This window comes from Papio anubis, chromosome 6 (assembly GCF_008728515.1).
Source record: "Papio anubis isolate 15944 chromosome 6, Panubis1.0, whole genome shotgun sequence".
Lineage (NCBI taxonomy): Eukaryota > Metazoa > Chordata > Mammalia > Primates > Cercopithecidae > Papio > Papio anubis.
The window spans coordinates 156,813,525-156,832,252 of NC_044981.1; the positions used below are offsets into that span (position 1 = coordinate 156,813,525).

At 41.9% G+C, this 18,728-nt stretch overlaps 1 protein-coding gene and 1 pseudogene across 2 annotated transcripts in view; one reads left to right on the forward strand and one right to left on the reverse strand.

The window, feature by feature from the left end:
• Positions 1 to 11,089, forward strand: part of SLC22A1 (solute carrier family 22 member 1) — a 35,434-nt gene extending 24,345 nt beyond the window's left edge. The window contains exons 9-11 of one of the 2 annotated variants that reach the window (XM_003898359.5): positions 6,986 to 7,098; positions 8,165 to 8,264; positions 10,882 to 11,089. In XM_003898359.5, the coding sequence (XP_003898408.2) occupies positions 6,986 to 7,098; positions 8,165 to 8,264; positions 10,882 to 10,948 (280 nt within the window). In that variant the 3' untranslated portion in view covers positions 10,949 to 11,089. The remainder of the gene's footprint in view (positions 1 to 6,985; positions 7,099 to 8,164; positions 8,265 to 10,881) is intronic. The other variant, XM_003898360.4, reaches the window with a different exon arrangement.
• A 4,725-nt stretch (positions 11,090 to 15,814) lies between these two features.
• LOC110743110 lies at positions 15,815 to 18,214 on the reverse strand (annotated as a pseudogene).
• Between the last annotated feature and the right edge of the window lie 514 nt (positions 18,215 to 18,728).

Below are 18,728 nucleotides of genomic sequence, written 5' to 3' on the forward strand. Positions count from 1 at the left end.
TTATAAGCACTCCAAGTTTAGATAGTCTCTATGTAAAGCATTTTGGCCCTGACTCTGTTCCCGGCGGCTTCAGAGTTGGACGGCTCTTCCCCCCCTCACTTTGTGCAGCACGTGTTGTAAAAATATTCATTTGGCATTAATATTCACTGCCTCGCTTTGAAAATGATCTTTCCATTTGTATCTCCTCACCTTCTTATGAGCTCCTTGAAAACAGAAACCCCGTGTCAGGTCATACTTCTCCGTACCTCACAGAACTCTTCTATGGCCACACTCACTACACGCTGTAGAATGGCTCAATGAACGAAGCACCACAAACCTCTGAATTGTAAATAAGGTGCCTAGTTCCCTACTTCTTCTAGCTTCCATGTGCTTGCCATTTTTTTTTTCCTTTTTAACAATAATTTTTTAAAAATAGTAAAAAATAACGGAGTCTTTTCTTGCACCTCTTGAAAATCACACAAAAGCTATCAGAAGAATGAGGGAAAATGCAAATGCGTTTGAAACCAGGATAACATGAAAAGACAATCTACAAGAGGAAGGGCTGCCTAGTGTGTGAGGTCTAAGGGGGACCGAGAAGATTCCAGGAAAGGACCCCTGTGACAGCAAATCATAGGCAAGGCCAGCAGCTTTCCAAAGTAGACAGCGCGCCTTGAAGGGTGTGACCCGTGGCCCCTTGTTTGGAGGAACAGAATGATGGGTGCATGGGCTGGAGGTGGAAGCTCCCTTCTCTGGAGATTGTATGGTTGAAGGTGAAGCAGGGAAGGCAAGGCTGTAAAAGAAGATGCGCAGGAACTTTCAGACAGCAGTTACTGAGAGGCCGGTGGAGGAGACTAGTTACCACACCGTCAGCCGCTGTAGATGAGGAATAAGTGAGCTAAAAGCATCTACTCACATACAACCCTGATCAAAGAATTTCTACTAGCCCAGAACATGGCCTGGCTGCTTCCCCACAAACACTTCTAGAAATGACTGATGGAGGAAGAAATCACAGTATGAAAAGACGAGTAATAAACCAAACAGTAACTCATTCAGGAACTACACAAACATACCATGAGATAAAGGGCGAAAGGAGCAGAAAAAGCAAAAGGCAAATGAAGAATACTTACCAGAAAAATACTGTAACAACATAGATCAACGTTCTAACCACATATATGACCAAAATGTAAAGTATTCATAAATCAGTCATCTCTAGCAGAGGTATAGTTCTAGAGAGAATATCTGGCAAGGCAATAGAAGACACCGAAGCTGTCTTAGGAAAGAAACAAAACAGAAAAATTAAGAAGTGGAGAAATTCTTGCATTTGAGAAATGAAAATCAATGTGAGGGAAAGGCAAGACAGGACTAAGAGTTGCAAAATAAAATGGAAATAAGAAATAAGCAGAGTTTAATCTGGGCACAGTGGCTCATGCCTATAATCCCATCACTTTGGAAGGCCGAGGCAGGCAGATCACCTGAAGCCAGGAGTTCGAGATCAGCCTGGCCAACATGGTGAAACCCCGCCTCTACTAAAATTACAAAAATCAGCTGGGCATGATAGTGCATGCCTATAGTCCCAGCTACTCAGGAGGTTGAGGCAGGAGAATCACTTGAACCCAGGAGGTAGAGGTTGCAGTGAGCCAAGATCATGCCACTGCACTCCAGTCCAGGCAGGGAGACTCTGTCTCAAAAAAGAAGAAACAAACAAACAAACAAACAAAACAAAACAAAAAAAACAAAGAAATAAGAAATAAGTAGAGTTTCAAAGGTTTTGTGTATGTATGTATGTATACAGTCTGTAATGCTTTTGGTAAAAAAAAGGATATATATACACTCCCCGCCAACACACATACACAATAAATATACTTCAGGAATACATCTGAAAATAAAAGAATGCTTGAATCTATAAATTAAAGGGACACATGTAACAGGAAATATATAACCCAGTGAACAATATTAGGACATATTTTTATTTGGTTACTATACTTTAAAGATAGAGAAAGAGTCACCAACTAGTCAGACTGAAAGTTTGTCACCTATATAAAGAGAACAAATTGTTATCATTTCATGAAGACAGTCAATGCCTGCAATGACCTCAAGAAAATAAAGTATAATCCAATTATTTTTATTATTATTTTTTTGAGACAGAGTCTCTGTTGCCTGGAGTGCAGTGGCATGAGTTCGACTCACTGCAACCTCTGCCTCCCTAGTTCACGCGATTCTTCTGACTCAGCCTCCTGGGTAGCTGGGATTACAGGCATCCACCACCATGCCCAGCTAATTTTGGTATTTTTAGGAGAGATGGGGTTGGTCAAGCTGGTCTCAAACTCCTGACCTTAAATGATCGCCTGCCTCAGACTCCCAAAGTGCTGGGATAACAGGTGTGAGCCACCATGCCCAAATCCAGTGAATTTTATCCAACCAAGCTCTCATTTCTATAGAAAAGCAATAGCCGATCATTTAAAAATATCTCATATAATATGGTTCCTATGATCATTTCCCAAAAAAACTGTTAGAAAAATAATTCAGTAAGTACAGTGATGAATGGAGTAATGTGTCAGAATTATTGGTAGTGATCATTGAAATTGATATTAAAACGAGTGTGTTTTTGGCTACAAAACAGAATATGATATCACAAATCTGAAAATAAAGAAAAGTTATAACTAATAAAGGTTGAAAAAAGAAAAGAGAGAGAATGTTGGAGATGGTGTAATACACTGATTTCTTCAATACATCTTTTTTTTTGTTGGAAAAGTGTATCATTTAAAACTGACAAGTATAATTTGTTCAGCAGCAATATATTTGTAAAAACTGATAAGTAACATCCTAGGTATATTTTAAGATATAAAGGAAAACACTGAAAGTAATGATATAATCAACTAAATCAGGTTATGGAGGGATGGTTTGAGGAGGAAGTAGAAAAATACTAATTTTATGATTGTTCATAATAGGAAGTTAGTCAATACTGTCTAAAGAAATAGAGTATTAATTATATAAGGTTATACAGGTAATCATTTGACTAAAAATACAGCCCTTCCAAATTATCAGGAAAAATACACATAACCAACACATACCGAAAATAAGACACCAGAAGCAATAAAAAGCCCTGGTGTGAATAGATGATAGAATATGAATAGATGACAGCATTGATATGACAGAATTGACATGATAGAATTAAGACCAAACATTTCTGACATTTAAATAAATGAAAGGAGTCTTAACTCCTTTATTGGAAAAAAAAAGATGACTCCCTAGCTTGATTACAAAGCAAAATCCAACAATATGCCTGCATATATGAAGTATAACTTTTCTTCAGAATAGCTAAAAAAGAAGGAATGCACAAAAGCATACTAGGGAAATATACAGCAAGTGCCATAATCTAATCAAAGTTGAATTTATGGGAAGAGGTACTAAATAAGATAAGGAGGGCCCTAAATAGTGATAAAGAAGGAATCCACAATGGTTTTAAAGGGAGATTTTAAAAAATATTTAACAGAAAATTCCAATAATATTTAAATTGCTCTAAAGCCTAGAAAAAGAAGGAAATTTTCCAAGCTTAGAAAATAAAATTAGCATAATATTGATACCAAAGAACAACAAAGATAAAGGAAATGAGGAAACTACAGACATATATTTGTGAACATCGATCTAGAAATCCTAAACAATATATTATCAACCAGTGGAGAACATTAAAATAATTGCTATTCTGTATCTTAGATGAATTACTCCAGCAGTGCAAAGATGGCTCAGTATTAGAAAACCTCACAGTATAAATCAAGTTTATAAGTCAAAAGAGAAAAATTATATTATTATCTCTACTGATACTGAAAGGCATTCAATAAAATTTCTACCTCTACATTTGTTTTAAAAATTTCTAAGAGATGATATAAGCATTTATATCACTTAGGATATAGATCATGGAGGGAGGGCTTGGAAAAGAAATATAAATATATGAATGTTGTAATTAGTCATTGTAGGGAGTAAGAAATTATGCAAATAATTGCAATAGAAGAAGCTTAAAAATAATACCTTAAAGGATAGAACTTTTCCTGATTTTTTATTCCTATTTTAATCATGTTTTCAAAACAAAGCTCAAGATTGTTTCTAGGAATACAAAGTTGAGCATGGAACAAAGTGAAATTTACAATTTCTGACATCCAGTAAAAAATTACCAGGCATACAAAGAGGTAGGAAAAGAGAACCTATCTTGAGGAGAAAAATAAATACATTCAAACTGACCTAGAAATGGCACAGATGATAGAATTAGTGGACATGGACATTAGAAGAGTTATGATACCTATATTCTCTATGTTTAAGAACCTAGAGTAAAGATTGAGCATGTTAAGTAGAGATAAGGAAAAAAAAATGTTTTTAAGTCCCAAATTAAACTTCTAGAGATAAAAACACAATGTCTGAGATGAAAAATACACCACATGAGTTAACAGTAGATTAAACATTATGGAAGGAAAGATTAGTGAACTTGAAGATAGCAATTGAAACTCAAAAAGAAAAGACAGAGAGAATCAGTGAGCTGTGAGACAATTCAATGCATGTAATTGGAGTCTGTAGAAGTGAGTAGGAGATGTTAATAGAAAGAAATAATGCTTAAAATTTCTTCAAATTTGATGAAAACTTCAAATACATAGATCTAAGAATCTCAATAAATACTAACCACAAAATACATCAAGAAAGGTACATCATAAAAATCTTCAAAAGGCCAGTCTGGGCAACATGGTGAAACATTTCTACAAAATCTACAAAAATTAGCTGGGTATGGTGGTGCATGCACGTAGTCTTAGCTACCATGGAGGCTGAAGTAGGAGGCTTGCTTGAGTCCGGGAGGTGGAGGTTGCAATGAGCTGAGATCATGCCACTGCACTCCATCCTGGGCAACAGAGCAAGGCCCTGTCTCAAAACAAAAACAAAAACAAAAACAAAACAAAAACAAAAAAAATCTTAAAAAGCAATAAGAGAAAAAAGATATCACAAATAGGAACAAAGATAAGAATGACAGAAAATTTCTCATTGAAAATGATACAAACAAGAAGATGGTAGAAAAACATCTTTAAAGTACTGAAAGAAAGAAAAAGAAACTGCCGACCTAAAATTCTTGACCCAGCAAAAATACTTTCAAAAACAAATAGAAAATAAAGACTTCTTCAAACTTACAAAGTCTGAAAGAATTAATCACCAGCAGACCTATACTACAGGAAATATTAGTCTTGAAGTTCTTTCAGAGAAAATGAAAACAGTATCAGATGGAAATCTACATCTACACAAAAAAATGAAGAGCACTGAAAATGATAACTACATAGGTAAATGGACATATTTATTTTTTTCTGGTTATTTTCTTTAAAAGACAATTGAACTTTTTAAAGCAGGGATTGGCAAACTTTTCCTGTACAGAGCTGGATAGCTAATGTTTTAGGCCTTGTGGATTACATATAGTCTCTATTGCATATTATTCTTTGTTTTTTTTTTTTAAAAAACTTTTTAATCATGTAAAAACCATTTCTAACTCAAATCTAAAAATGTTGTCTTTAGCCTGTGGACTGTAGTTTGCCAATCAAAACAATAATCACAATGTGTTGTGCAAAGTCTAGGAGGGAAGAAATACAAGTATACTATTGTAAGTTTCACATGTAATCTATGAATGTTACAATATTACTTGAAGGTACTGTGATCAAAGAGTTAGGTTTACTATAAACCTAAATCAAAAATTAAAAAACAAAATAATTATAGCTATTAAGCCAACACAGAAAATAAAGTGAAATCATTTAAAATAACTTGTAAGAAGGCAGAAAAAGAAAGGGTTACAAAGGACAAACAGAACAAAAAGAAAACAAATAGCAAGATGATAGATTGAAACTCGATCATACTAGTAATCACAAGAAATGTAAATGGTCTAGAAACTCCAGTTAAAAGGCAGAGATCATCAGATTGGACAAAAAAGTGAAACTCAATCACCTGCTGTCTACAAGAAGCTCACTTTAAATATAAGCCGGCGGTGGGGGTGGGGGAAGATAGTTTAAAAGTGAAAGCATCCCCAGCAACTCTTCAAGTGGAAAAGACAACTAGTCACAGTTTAAATCTCATTCTCCCAAGAAAATGCTCATCTTAGCACAGACCAAAGCTTGCAGCCATAGGAAAGGAGCTTGAAGTTGGGATTTCAACGATTAGTCTTATCTTTCTCAACAACTACAAACTCAGCACCAGATTACCCTCATCAACACTGCAGATCCCCCGTTGTGCTAGTGCTAGAAGCTGGAATTCATGTTTTTCTTGGGAAGATCTACTTAAGGCCTGTTGCCCTGGGCAACAAATCTCTGGATCACATGCATAAGGAACCACAGTCACTGACCCTTAACCAGTGAACGCCAATGGCAGATCCCTTATTCTGATTAGGTCTCCTTTTTTCCCCATGTGCCTCCTCTAAGGGTCACTTGTTGGCTATTGAGGTGATGGATTGGTGAGTCAGTCCCTGGTGCAGATCAGTCAGGATTTCCCTCCTTGCTTGACCCCACTCCCAGGGTCTTAGGGCTGGGAAGGGCCCAAATCCCACTAGACTCAGCCACTCCCAGACATTGTGCTTTCCTCACAGGTGATGACAGGTCATGGACCTAGGACAGGAGTGCGGTAAAATTGAAGTTTAGAGCAGGGAGCATGTGTTCTTTTTATCTTTGTAAGGCTTGCAGCAATTCTTCAGGAATTATACAACTAAGAGCTAAATATTTGAATGTATAGTTAAAAAGAGGTAGGCTCTCTGCCATTGCATGGGCAATGGATGGCTCATATCCACTTTCGCTCTAGCCTATTACCTCCTCTCAATACCCTCTGGGCTGGTCCTCATGGTTCCCCCTGACCCCTGCAGTTTTCTTCTGAGGTGCTGAGCACTGGATACCCACAGCAAGCTGCAGGTATTGGCATTGTGTTTGTTTTAGGATCAGGTTAACATTTGGAAAAGTGAATCACAGAATTACCATATTTTTTGTCCTTTGTATTTTATCAGGAACTTTGGAGTGATGGTGTGTTCCTCCCTGTGTGACATAGGTGGGATAATCTCCCCCTTCATAGTCTTCAGGCTGATGGAGGTTTGGCAAGCGTTGCCTCTCGTTTTATTTGGTAAGATTTTGTGAAGCATATATTATTTCTTCTTTTCCAGCTTGGCAGTGGGCTCAGCATGGGTGGAACTGAGTGTGAGTACTCAGTCATATTTGTGAGTGAAGGGAATGATATCTCTCAGTGAGTTTACAAAAGGCAAGGATGGTGATGCTCTTGGGATGTCTCCTGGCTTATTCTCTCTTGCTTCATGGGAAAGATAAGAAACCATTCCTAGGATATGGGTCAGGGATTTCCATCCTCTCGCTCTGGACTCCAGTCATTCATACTATAGGACAGAATCTGAGAGACCTTTTGACATAGTCTCCTGATAAATGTGATCACCAATTCTTACACATTTAACATATAATTGCTAGAGTCTTGAAGATGCTGAATTATCACCTGTCTTCTGTATCTAGATCTTAACAATTGAGAACACTCACAAGGAGATGAGTGGGAATCAAAGTTCTGTATCGCTTTCTTTCTGATACAGTTGGATGAGAGAAGGGAGAGAGGATTCCTACTTATCTCTCCAAACCTAGGCCAGGGAACTTCCAAGACCCTGCTTACCCACTTGATAGAAGGCAACAATTCCTGGTTGTTTGCACAGACCTGCCATGCCTGGGCACAGTTGAATACAAAAAGAGGGGTGGAGGAAGACATAGGGAAAGGGAGAAAGGAAGAAGGAGGGAGAAAGGGAAGTAGAAGGCGAGGGGAAAAAAGAGGGAGAAAAGAGTGATGGGAGGGGTCCACCCTGCCTGCATATAGACTGTGCTCTATAGCTAATTCTATGTGTATATGTACCCCAATCAACAGATCCCCAAATACTTAAACATCAGTTACTATGGAACTTTATACTTCTATCGAAGTAAAATGAAGGCAATGTTTCCTTTACTTACTCTGACATTTCCCCAGTTATCCTATTGTTTTAATTTTCTTTTATAAATGTTGCTAACTTTTTTTCTTTTAAAAAAAATAGTATCTGTCCCATCCGTGTTGTCTCTTCCTCTCTTTGGCTGGCTGTGATTATTTCTGTAAATGACATTGGCTGTGCTCTAACGGCTCCATTTGCAATCTGTTTCCTTTGAAGGGGTGTTGGGCCTGCTTGCCGCGGGAGTGACACTACTTCTTCCGGAGACCAAGGGGGTCGCTTTGCCAGAGACCATGAAGGACGCCGAGAACCTTGGCAGGTGAAGCCCATGGTGCCCAGGACTCTGAGGCCCATGAGTCTGACCCGCCGTCCAAAAGGGGCCTAATATCACTCCACATTCCTCATTTCCTCTATCTTAAAAGTTTAGGAGAGCTTTACAGATATTTGTGTGTCTTTTTATTACTCCCAGAACTGCTGTGAGGTAAAAAAAACCATGATAGTCACTGACTTTATGTAGGAAAATAATGAAGAGCATGAGTTGACAGTTATCTGTTCTTGACTGCATGGCAGAGAATGATTTGTCTGTGATGTTGGCTGTGGTGCACCAAGATCCCTAGCTCATCCCAAGAGTTACAAGATCCCTAGCTCATCCCAAGAGTTACATGATCCCTAGCTCATCCCAAGAGTTACAAGATCCCTAGCTCATCCCAAGAGTTACATGATCCCTAGCTCATCCCAAGAGTTACAAGATCCCTAGCTCATCCCAAGAGTTACAAGATCTCTAGATCACCCCAAGAGTTACAAGATCCCTAGCTCAACCCAAGAGTTAATGACTCTGAGTGGGGAACATTTTTAAATCAATCTTCTGTCCTCTGAGCAACTGTCTCAGATTCTTTAGTAATTTTCTTCACAAAATTCTTTTGACAGAGAGCAAGATTTGCTGGAGTTTCATATTCTAGTCTTAGAGCAATAAGAAAGGAAATGAAGGAGCAGTGCTTGATGAGGTGATCTCTCTCAGGATCCTTTACAGGCTCAGTTCTATGGATTCCACAGCAAGGATGCATGTGTCCTTGGGAATAGAGAGAGAAAAGTCTATGCAGTCCTACAGACTTAGGTTTGAACCTAGGTCACCTGACTCAGTAGGCCATGTGACTTTGGGAATGTCATCGAACCCTATGGAGCTTTCTTTTTCATTTAATTTCCATGCCTGCAAAATAGTCACAATAATACTTAATTTACAGAGTTTCTTTAAAAATCCAAACAGATTAAGTAGGTGACAGTGACTAATCCGTTGCCTGGCATATAGTAGGTGGTCAATAGAGCTCAGATTTTCTCCATTCTTCTTGCAAATTGTGCTGTTTCCCCAGTGATCCTCAAAACTAAGTGTGCAGAAGAAGCACAAAGGGAACATGCTAAAATGCTAAATTCCTTAGCTTTCTTGATTTTTGAGTTAGAATGTGAATGATGCAACTCAGGAATCTGTTTTAATAATCTCTGCCAACAATGCCCATGCAGATAGGCACCCTGTACACCTCACTTGGAAAAATTCTGGATTTCTCAGTTCTAATAAGGGCAAAATACTATTTTAACAGTAAATGCATTTTCTAGTTGCTGATGATTTCCTTCTTTTTGATCCCAAATGTTGTGTTATCTGATTTACAGATGTTTCGTTCTAGTTTGTTAACAGCCACTTGGTTGTCTTTTTTTTTTTTTTTTTGACTTGGAGTTTCCCTCTTGTTGCTCTGGCTGGAGTGCAAGATATGGCACGGTCTTGGCTCACCACAACCTCCGCCTCCCAAGTTCAAGTGATTCTCCTGCCTCAGCCTCCTGAGTAGCTGGGATTACAGGCGTGTGCTACTGCACCTGGCTAATTTATTATTTTTAGTAGAGATGGGTTTTCTCCATGTTGGTCAGGCTGGTCTTGGACTCCTGACCTCAGGTGATCCACCCACCTCGACCTCCCAAAGTGCTGGGATTACAGGCATGAGCCACCACACCCGGCCTGGTAGTCTTTTAAGATGTTCTGTTTAATCCCTTTACTCCCTCATCCTAATCATTCCCGCCCAGAGCCCTGAACCCCCTGAGCATCCTCAGTTCTTGACAATACTCTTCACATGTTACGATAATTGTTTATTTCATTGTCTGTCTTCTCCACTATACCAATTCCATAAACAGTAGCCACAGTCTATGGCCAGAGTGATCATGTTGATTACTCCTTCTTCCCCACTCGCAAGGGGAGAATGTCAGGAATGGAAGTGACTGCAACTCTAGCTAAGCTTCATGGGGTGCTGACTGTGTGTGTCAGCCTCCCTGAAATGTGCATTTCATCAAATCCTCCCAAAACATTGGGAGGCAGCTACTATGGTTATCAGACCCATTCCACAGATGAAGGAGATAATGACATGTATCCCAAAAGTCACCAGATTCAAAACGAGTTAGCCAGCAACATGATCAACCTTCTACTTCAGGGGTTGTCTGACTCTTTCTGGAAAGGGTCAGATAATAAATATTTCAGACTTTGGGGCCCTGTGGTCTCTCGTGCCACTACCCAGTTCTGCCCCTGCATGGGAGAAGCAGCTGTAGACAATGCATGAAGGAATGGTTGTGTCTGGATTCCAGTAAAATGCTGTTTATGGATGTTGAAATTTGAATTTCATGTCATTTTTTAAGTGTTGAAATATTTTCATTTTTTCCAACTATTTAAAATGTAAAAACCATTTGTAGTTCACAGGTTGTACAAAAACAGGCTATAAGCTCAACTGGGCCACAGGCCGTAGTTTGCTAAGCCCTTTTCTTCTTTGTTGTTTGTCATTCTTAATTTCTCTTTGTCTTGACATGTATGCATTTCTTTGTACAACTTTGCAACAGTTTCATCATCAACAAACTGATTGCTTATTTATTTATTTTAACTTCAACTTTTAACTTTGTTGTTACAGAAAAGCAAAGCCCAAAGAAAACACGATTTACCTTGAGGTCCAAACATCAGAACCCTTGGGCACCTGAGAGAGTTGCTTTGCGGGCATGGAGTGTTGGAGGGATGAAGATGGAGTTATCTTCTGCAGAAATTCCTAGACGCCTTCACTTCTCTGTATTCTTCCTCATACTTGCCTACCCCCAAATTAATATCAATCCTAAAGAATGGTTTGCGTGGGCTTTGTTTTATTTTGTTTTCTTTCTTTTAAGCTCTCCAAAGCCTTGGCTATCTTCCACCTGTGCATTTGTTCTAGGGAAAGCTGTTGGTGCTATTGGTATCAGGCACTTAATTATCTAAAGACTTTTGAAGATCAGTAGAATTTAAATACTGCTATAAAAGAAGCCTATGTAACTGGATTCCTAGAATAAGTATTCTAGAAAGAATTTTCTAGAAAGAAAATTAGTTTGATTCACTCTCTGAAAGAAAATGCCTTTGCGTTTGTAGGTATCTATATTGGTGAAAGCCTTTCAACATGTAGATTGCTTGGAGAGTACGATTAGCCTTCCATATCCATGGGTTTCACATCTGTGGATTCAACCCACTGCAGACTGAAAATATTTGGGTAGCTGGGGTTGGTGGCCCACGCTTGTGATTCCAACACTTCGGGAGGCTGAGGCAGGAGGGTTGCTTGAGCCTGGGAGTTTTCGACCAGTGTGGGCAACAGTGAGAGCCTGTGTCTACAAAAAAGAGAAAAAAGTTAGCTGGATATGGTGGCCCACACCTGTAGTCCCAGCTATTAGGGAGGAAGAGGTGGGAGGCTCACTTGAGCCCAGAAATTCAAAGCTGTAGTGAGCCATGATTATGCCATTGCACACCAGCCTGGGCAACAGAATGAGACTGAGACTCTCTCTAAAAAAAAAAGAAAGAAAGAAAGAAAGAAAGAAACAAAGAAAGAAAGAAAGAAAAAGAAAAAAGACAGAAAAAGGAAAAAAAAAGAAAATATTTGTGCAGAAAAGATGTTTGCATCTGTACTGAATGTATACAGACTTATTTTTTTGTCATTATTCCCTAAACAATATGGTATAGCAACTACTTACTTAGCATTTACATTATATTAGGCATTATAGTTAATCTAGAGATGATTTAAAGTATAAGGGAGGATGTAGGTAGGTTATATGCAAAAATGACATCATTTTATATCCAGGACTTGAACATTCTCAGATGTTGGTGTCCATGGGGGTCCTGGAACCAATCCCCACGGATACCGAGGGGCAACTGTATTGGTTTTTAGTACGGAAACTCTGCCAGCAAACCATGTCCTCGTGACCTTTACATACACATGATAGAATAAAACACGCTCCTCATTCAAACACCAGAAGCACCATGGCCATTTCAGGGAAGATATCTCTGTCCCCTTGTTCCAGGAAATATTTTATTCTATCTCACTCTTGGTTTTGGTTCTCCTTGGTGATTCTAGAAGGTCAACGCCTGTGCAAGCCATGAGATATCACAGTAAATATACCAAAGACAGTTCACTTCACAATGAGTTATGTGCTTCCTGAACCTACACCATGATTTTGTTCCTGGAGGACACAAAAAACTTGATTTTAAAATTTCTTTATCTGTCAGACAAATCACAAAGATAACAATAGCCAGTCTTCAAAGTATATCAGGAAAAAGCTTCTAATTGGAATTGGAGGCATGGTGAAATACACGTGGCTGTATTATAGACACTTCTGGCCTGATCTAGCTGAGGTCAGTGATAGCCACAAGGACTTAAGATCATGGAAGTGGGTGCCAAGTAGCACTTTGGTTGTCCTTTGAGAATAGACATTACTACCTAGAAACTCAAATCTTTGTCTTTGGCAAATAAACAAATAAATAAATAAATTCTCAATGGTGGAGTGAACCTAGCCCTTCATTCCAGTGTTGGAAGCAAAGCCCTTGTCCTGTATCTTATACTTTCTGATGATAATGATCACACCGTTTACTGGTCACAAATTTGTAAATTGTAGGCTTTGAATGATGTTTTTCAAATGTGTATTAAAAATGTCCTCTCTAATCTTTCTTAGAATCCTCTTGGCAAAACTTCTGTGGAAGGCCTTAAACAAACAAAAAAAAGTCACCATTAAAAACAGTGACACTCCCTGGCTAAACTTCCCCATGGCTCGTGGACACGTGTGAAAAAATGAGCACGTGTGCTGTTCTTGCAGCATAAGGCACAGCTAGTGTGTACTTATAGCACACAGCGGCACTGGTGCGGGTCACAGTAAGGTTTGTCTGACCATTCAGGAAGTGGATCTGGGAGAGTGGCAGGATCCCTGCAGGTGTGTCTGCTCAGGCTCTCCCACGGGAGGGAGGGAGCGTAATTCCAGGGAGTGGTTTAAAAATGGAGCCATGGAAACAAAGTATATTTCATATTGCCTGATGCATCATGAAGGGACATTGAGGACCCTTCCCTTCCTGCCTTCCTCACTGTTGCTGTGACAGAGCCAAAGTCTGTCTTGATAAAAGTCGGGGCGGGGGGCCGTGAAAGGCATCTGGCAGTGTGAAGGCAGAAATAAGTGGGTTGGGGGCCAGATGGCGTTCAGATGCTTAGAAAGGCTGGTAGCTGTGACTTGGGCATCAGGAAACATACAAAGTCCCTGGTCAGGGCCTTGCTGTGAAATGCCCGGGCCCTTCCTACAGGGCCAGTGCTGTGGAGTTCCCTGCCTTTCAGCAAGTGTGTGCCGTGAGCTGGGGGATGCCCCAGTCCTCCTGGGCTGGTAAGAGAGCCCAAAGATAGTCACAGCAACGAATCATGCAAGAATTCTCATAGCAGTGGGGGGCACTCAGGTGGTGCTGTGAACATCGGAGCAGCACGCCTGACCCTATGCGTAGATGGAAGGGATCTGCAGATCCCTGCAGTCACCTCCTCAATCCCGCCCCAACATGTCTTCATGTGGGTCTTGCAATGAAAGAAGTAAAATTTTACCTTGGTCAGCAAGTGATGGGTGTGAGGGCTGCAGACCAGGAAAGATCAGGATGAGGTGGTAGCTGGGGGTCTGGCGGTCCAGGGACAGGTGTCTGACAGAGCAGGAGTGATGGCGATGGGAGGAGGCTGTCACTTTCTGCCTTGCTGCAGAGGACACAGCTTTCTGTCCTGGAAGGAGGGAGGCAGCTTTCTGTCCCAGGAGACTGGACCCTGGCAAGAGCTGGATGTGGTTCCAGGATCTTCTCCACTACCTGTTGATTTTATGGCCTGGAGCAGGGTCCTTGACCATCTGAGACTCTCTCTGAGACTCCGCCTCCTTATGGCACCCCGCTCCCAGTGGTTGTGAGGATTCCAGGAACTGCAGGCTTCTCCCGGCAGAGCCCCAGAGTCAGTGTGGGGGCTGCTGCGGCATCAGGTGGCCTCCTAGCCACGTGGTCTCATATCAGCAGCTTATGGTGGATTCAACAATCTCCAGCTGAGGAAAGAATGACTGTCCCTTGACGCTTACTCCCTATACCTGGTTGCTAAGGGCAACATGTCCTATTGTCCACCCCACCTGCACCTCTGCCCAGCAGGTGGCAAGTGAATGTCAGATGTTTTGAGACATCAACAGAGCAGGCAAATTAGAAACCTATCTGGCTTAATTTAAGAGATCCCTTACAAAAGGTCATTTATGAGACACATTGATAAAGACTCAGTCATCGCCACTTTGGGAAGTTGAGGAAGCTAAGTTCAGAGACACCAAATGACTTGTGCTGACTAGCACACAATGGGACCTTGAATTTCCATCTTCTGGGTCAGATTACAGGAGGAGCAAGTATCAGTTTGCAAATTAAGCAGGAAGGAGGGCGGTTGGAGGGAGCTGGCTTTAGAGGCTGCGTCCTCTTTGGGATGAGCTTCCTGGCATTACTGATTGGGCATTTGTCCCTGGCCCCATGCTGTTGAGCAGGACAGAGGGAAACCTAAGTGTGCCCTGGGCAGAGTTTGAAGATCCCATCCCAGAGCGGTGACACTCTTGGCATCCTGTGCTCACTTGCTGATTCTGCTGTTCAGCCTGGATGGTGGCATTTATCCTCCACAGGGTTCCTGTCTGAGTAGAGCATTTCATCTTTTTATACCATTTGTAAAAAGGATATATACATGGAAACTACATACACATCTCCACATTCACATACACAGCTACATACACAGCTACATCCACACATGGTCTGGTTTATGAGGGTATTGGATTAATTTCAAACCTCTCGCAGAGTACATGCTGCTTTCTCTGACCAATCTCATCATTCGGTTAAAACAAACCGAGATTCTGGTTGTCTGGGAGTTTTGAGGAATGGCAAATTTGTGACTATAAAAATAACAATAGCTCAGATGTATTCAGAGCTTGCTGTGTACTAGCTACTGTCCTAAGCACTTTCTTATATTATCTTGTTAAATTCTCATAACATATTATATTGGGTAATACTACCTAATTGTAAAGAAAAGGAAACTGAGGCATTAGGAGGCTAAGTGGTTTGCCCAACATCACCAGGTAGTAAGTGGAAGAACCAGTAGTCTCGCTCCAAAATCCAAGTTTTAAAGCAGGATACTGCATTTCCAACTGACATCTGGGCAATAGCATTCTTATGCATTATGAAGAAAAACCTCCCAAAACCAAAAAAAAAAAAATTCATTATTTTTGTAGAGAATCATTCTTTTTATTTTTTATTTTTCCTTTGTGTACAGTCTTTATTTCAGTTTTCTTTTTCTTTTTCTTTTTTTTTTTTTTGAGACAGAGTTTCACTCTTGTCACCCAGGCTGGAGTGCAATGGTGTGATCTCTGTTCACTGCAACCTCTGCCTCCCTGGTTCAGGCAATTCTCCTGCCTCAGCCTCCTGAGTAGCTGGGATTACAGGTGCACCACCACGCCCAGCTAATTTCTGTATTTTTTAGTAGAGATGGGGTTTCACCATGTTGGCCAGGTTGGTCTATAACTCCTGACCTCAGGTGATCTGCCCACCTCAGCCTAGCAAAGTGCTGGGATTACAGGCGTGCGCCACTGTCCCCAGCCTATTTCAAATATTTGTTAAAACACCATTGTTATTCCTCAGGACAAGAGCAAAAAACACCCCCCAGAGCATAGCTTGCGTGGTCCCCGATTGCAGGCTCTGTTTCTGGAAGGTTCAGGTACAGTGCGGGAGTCCATTTGTCTACTTGGCTACACCCCTGGCTGAGGTGTCATGGGGTCAATGTCACTCAAGTTCCTGGCAAACCAAACTCCCGCAAACAGTCCCAGATTGAGGATCAGGTTCCTCTGGAATCATTCCTATCAGTGGCCAAGCCGTGGACACCCCACGACAGTCTCCCCCATTGTCAGGAACTTCAGGAGCTTCATTGGCTAAGCCTGCAGCATTCAGGGTGACCCGGTTGGAAGCCAGAGTAGTTGAGAATCATTCTTTTGGAGACAAGACTGAAGAGCATTTCCTGGCTGGTCTCAGCAGGAAGTTCTCAGGGTGGCTGCCCCTTGATGGTGTGAGAAGCACATTCTCTTTAGAACCGCAATAACCAAGCACCTATCTGCAACTAGGGCTACAGTGAGTTTGCCTCGATTATTGCTAAATTGCAGTTTACCTGATGCCTCACTTGTGATTTCGTTTAAAATTTTTAAATACCAAGAAACAGGAAAAAATAAAATAAAATAAAATTCACTTTAAATCCCACCACTTAGAAGAATTCCGTGGAGGAAAACTGAAGGTCGGTCACCGCCCCGTCTCCCCCAGCCCAGGGAGTCAGTGTTGACAGGCGGTGAGTTTCCACCCTTCCTCTACAGATGGAGCTTGCTGACTAAGGGAAAAACATCAAGCTTTTAAAGTTTGCTTTATTCAGAGGTCTTACTGAGGACTACAGCCCAGGAGAAGTCTTTCAGAGAGTTCCTTTCAGACTGCTCCAGAACACCATTTTGGCTCAGAATTTATATGCGGGTCATGGAGGTTCAGTGCAAAATCACATCAAGCTTGTTTGTAAGTTACATGAAAGCAGAATCAATCGCATCAAGGTGTGGGAGCAGGAGCACATCTGGTTATAGAGTGCAGTGGCACAATCACCAACCCTGTCAGACGTTATCTTCCATGTGGGAAAAGGCAAGGCTAGAGGCATTCAATACTTTTTTTAAAATTTTTTTTATTTTGAGACAGAGTCTCACTCTGCCCTGCAACCTGGAGTGCAGTGGCATGGTCAGGGCCCACTGCAGCCTCTGCCTCCCTGCCTCAAGTGATCCTCCCACTTCAGCCCCCCTAGTAGCTGGGACGACAGGCATGCGCCACCATGCTAGGCTAATTTTTTGTATTTTTAGTAGAGATGGGGGTCTCTTGCCATATTGCCCAGGTTGGTCTCAACTCCTGGACTCTAGTGATCTGCCTGTCTTGGCCTCCCAAAGCTCTGGGATTACAGGCATAAGCCATTGCATGTGGCCAAGTTATTCAGCTTTCGAGGAAAGACGTGACTCAGGCAAGAGGCATGGGGGCTTCTCCGGTTCCATGTGCTCCATCCTGCTTTATCTTCAAAGCACCTTTCCAGGGAGCTGCACGGCCTCCCAGTCAGGGGTTTTGTGAAACGATGTCGGTAAGCAGAAATAAGCATACCTGGCTTCCTACCTTTCTTATGAGCCATATACAAAAATATCAGGCAGGATGACCTTCTGAAGCACCAAGAATGCGTGTTTCCCCGACACTCTTCCTTTCAACCCCTATTCTGGCGACCATTGCCAGCTGAGTGGCCAAAGGGGAACCAGAAGACAAAGGCTGCAGACCCCCAGCATTGGGCGGCAGGCCAGCTATGACAGAGCCTCAGGACACCAGCCCGGGTCTCCCTGTCAATGGAGGAGGTAGAATTGTCAGGGTCGGGAAAGCTGGCTCCTAAGGGGTGCATTAGTCTCAGTGAAATTTGCCTGTGAGTAGCCAAAATCTCCAAAATATCAGGGGCTTAAAGAAGATAACATTTCTTTCTCATGTTCAAGAAGCTTGAAGGTCAGAGTGCAGCGCTTGTGTGGGATGTGGCAGTGACAGGCCCAGGTGCCTGCCGTCTCATTCTGTGGACAGTGCTTCCTCCCCGAGGTCCACGCTGTCTGCTGGGCTCCCCATTACATGCAGGAGATGGGGTACCACGAGGAACACAGATCCTCCCTTTATGGGCACTTCTGGACACTGCCCACAGCCCGTCAACTGGACCTCATGGCCAGAGTATCTGGAGAAGTGGGTGGCTTCGGGCCTTTCCTAGAGTTGAGTTGCTTTACTGTGGAAGTAGGTGAGAGGGGATGGGAGGCGGCCGAGTGCATCTGCTCTGGTTGGAGGGGTGGATGACCTTGAGGGTCTGAGTAGGGACCTGCTTGGTTGCTGTAGGTGGCCATGACGCTGCCCACCTGGGATCCCTGAGCAGGTGGACCTGAGGCAGCTCAGAGATTCCTTGTGCCGTGGGGGCAGGGGGAGCAGCATGATGTGACTTAGGGCTTGTCATGGCTGGTGATATGGTTTGGCTGTGTCCCCACCCAAATCTCATCTAGAATTGTAGCTCCTATAATTTCCACGTGTCACGGGAGGAACCCAACGGGAGGTAATTGAATCATGGGGGCAGGTCTTTCCTGTGCTGTTCTCGTGATAGTGAATAAGTCTCACAAGATCTGATGGTTTTATAAAGAGGAGTTCCCCTGCACAAGTTCTCTCTTCCCTGCCACCATGTAAGATGTGTCTTGCTCCTCCTTGCTCTTTTGCCATGATCATGAGGACTCTGCAGCCATGTGGAACTGTGAGCCTATTAAACCTCTTTCCTTTGTAATTACCCAGTCTCGGATGTGTCTTTATTAGCAGTGTGAGAATGAATGAATACAGCTGGGATGAAGGTTCCACCCACAGCTAGGGCACGGA